Source organism: Photinus pyralis, unplaced genomic scaffold, assembly GCF_008802855.1.
Source record: "Photinus pyralis isolate 1611_PpyrPB1 unplaced genomic scaffold, Ppyr1.3 Ppyr1.4_unclustered_Scaffold2392, whole genome shotgun sequence".
NCBI classification, from domain to species: domain Eukaryota; kingdom Metazoa; phylum Arthropoda; class Insecta; order Coleoptera; family Lampyridae; genus Photinus; species Photinus pyralis.
This window is the reverse complement of record NW_022171194.1, coordinates 1-2,515: the sequence shown is the minus strand read 5'-3', so window position 1 is coordinate 2,515 and position 2,515 is coordinate 1. Positions and strand designations below refer to the sequence as shown.

General features: G+C 40.4%; 1 protein-coding gene across 1 annotated transcript; it reads left to right on the top strand.

The window, feature by feature from the left end:
- Positions 1–1,515: 1,515 nt before the first annotated feature.
- Positions 1,516–2,486, top strand: LOC116181829 (tissue alpha-L-fucosidase-like; the record flags this gene model as incomplete). The annotated part of the gene is made up of 4 exons (XM_031502257.1): positions 1,516–1,720; positions 1,771–1,909; positions 1,959–2,065; positions 2,192–2,486. Coding segments are annotated over exons 1-4 (746 nt in total), but the record flags the coding sequence as incomplete, so codon positions are not given.
- Positions 2,487–2,515: the final 29 nt, after the last annotated feature.

Genomic DNA, 2,515 nt, shown 5'->3' with positions numbered 1-2,515 from the left:
ATACACTGCCTTTTTTTGAGGCCCGAAAAAAAAATTGTCTCAGATTGACCCGGAAAAAAAATTTTCTTATAGAATGTGGCCTGTAGAATCCATAATTTCAAACAGTTCCAAGATTGGGCTACCAGTTCAAAAGTTACAGCCCTTTGAATTTTCTTTCGAAATTGGTTTCTAGTCTATTACTTTTGATTGAGAAGTCTGATCGAAAAAATACGAATCGTTTTGGATTCTACGCACCAAAATTAATCAGAAAAAGTGTATTCCCGAGAAATTTTGGTGCAGTCGATTTTTGGTCAAAAAGGAAGGTTAAACACTGCCTTTTTTTGAGGCTCGAAAAAAAAAAAGAAATTTTCTTATAGAATGTGGCCTGAAGAATCCATAATTTCAAACAGTTCCAAGATTGGGTTACTAGTTCAAAAGTTACAGTCCTTTGAATTTTCTTTCGAAATTGGTTTCTAGTCTATAACTTTTGATCGAGAAGTCTGATCGAAAAAGTACGAATTGTTTTGGATTCTACGCACCAAAATTAATAAGAAAAAGTGTTTTCCCGAGAAATTTTGATGCAGTCGATTTTTGGTAAAAGTATTCAAATACTATGCGAAGTATTCGAATACTTCTCAAAGTATTCGAATACCTTGCGAAGTATTCGAATACGCAGAAAAGTTAGGCGTCGGTCAGTTGATTTCAATGGGTTTACCAGGGCACGTTATAGTCTTTACCTATATCAAATAAAAGCGCACTTTAAACGTATGACTTATAAGAAACATTTACTGTAAAATACCGTTTGCTATTACTATCACTTTGCAGTTAAAATTAGGAATACCCATATGGATGGAAGACGGCCAGACGACCGAGAAGTTCTGAAGGTCTGCGCTTCTTAGTAACGCAAATACCGTAAAACGGGGTGTAGTCGACCAGTTGGGGTGGAGAAAACAGTTCCCCGCCCATCTCTTATTTTCAAAACTTTAAAACTTGTCACCGCTAGAGGCAAGCGTACGCAAATTCTGTCACATGTAAAAGTTATGCACGTTTTACATAAAAAAAACAGCATCGCAGCACATAATAAAGGGGGGGGGGGGCTCTTTCAAGCAGTGAAATTTGATGGCCGTCTGGCACACCCTCAAGGTATAGGCTACATTGTAAAAAATTCCAGGACTCTAGAACCATTCCCCTAAAAGTACTTCAAAACCGCAAAAGTGGGTCCGGACGGACAAACAGACGGACGGACGCAAACTATAGCACATTTTTTAAATTCTTAATAAATGCGTTAAAAAATATACCTAGAGAGTAACACCCGGTATACCCAAATGCAGTGTTATCAAAATTAATGTTTATGTTGACCTTCGTGGACTGAAACAGTATACGGGGGCAATTTAAACACCCACGATGTAGTAAATGTTATTATTATGATCTAGACAGTGCAAAGTATAATTGCTCGACAAAATATCGACATTTGTGCTAGGCATGCGTATGGTGCGTTGTTGAATGTGCAATTTATCTGGACGTTACATTCATAAAATGGTGAGGGTAGTATTTTCCGTGATCGCAATCTTTGCCTTCACTTATTGTGATGGTCAAGTACGTTACGATCCGACATGGGAAAGCTTAGATAAGAGACCTCTTCCTCAGTGGTTTGACGAGGCGAAATTCGGTATCTTCTTACATTGGGGCGTCTACTCCGTGCCCAGCTTTGGCTCTGAATGGTTTTGGAGTAATTGGAAGAGTAAGAGACATTTGTCTAGATTTAATTTTTAAATGACACTTATTTTCCAGGTGGAAATAAAGACATTGTTTCGTTTATGAAAAAGAATTACCCGCCGAATTTCACCTACCAAGATTTCGCGAAGGATTTTTCCGCGCAGCTCTTTGATCCGAACGCGTGGGCGAAACTGTTTGTTCGGGCAGGTGCCAAGTAAGACTTTCGTAGGATGGGTGCGGTAACTAACTGAGGGATTCTGCAGGTACGTCGTACTGACAAGCAAGCATCATGAAGGGTACACGCTTTGGCCGTCTAAGTATTCATTCAGCTGGAATGTTCGAGATGTGGGTCCCAATCGAAATTTACTAGGCGAGTATAATAAAATCGTCCTTTAATTTTTTTGCACGATCGGGTTTCCTACCACCAGTGTACTTAATCATGCAAAAAATCTTCCAAAACTTGCCCTCAACCTAACTACCCTTATCACACAATTAGGTGAACTGGCGGCCGCTGTTAGGACCACCAACGTCAGATTTGGCGTGTATCACTCTCTGTACGAGTGGTATAATCCCCTTTACTTGTCTGATAAAGGGTCGAACTTCACCAAGAACAATTTTGTTTCACAAAAGGTTATACCAGAAATGATGGAGTTGGTGCAAGACTACACGCCCGACGTCATTTGGTCGGATGGCGACTGGGAAGCGAATGACACCTACTGGAAGTCGACTGAGTTTTTGGCGTGGTTGTACAACGAAAGTCCCGTGAAGGATACGGTAGTTGTTAACGACCGGTGGGGGAAGGGGATACCATGTCGCCATG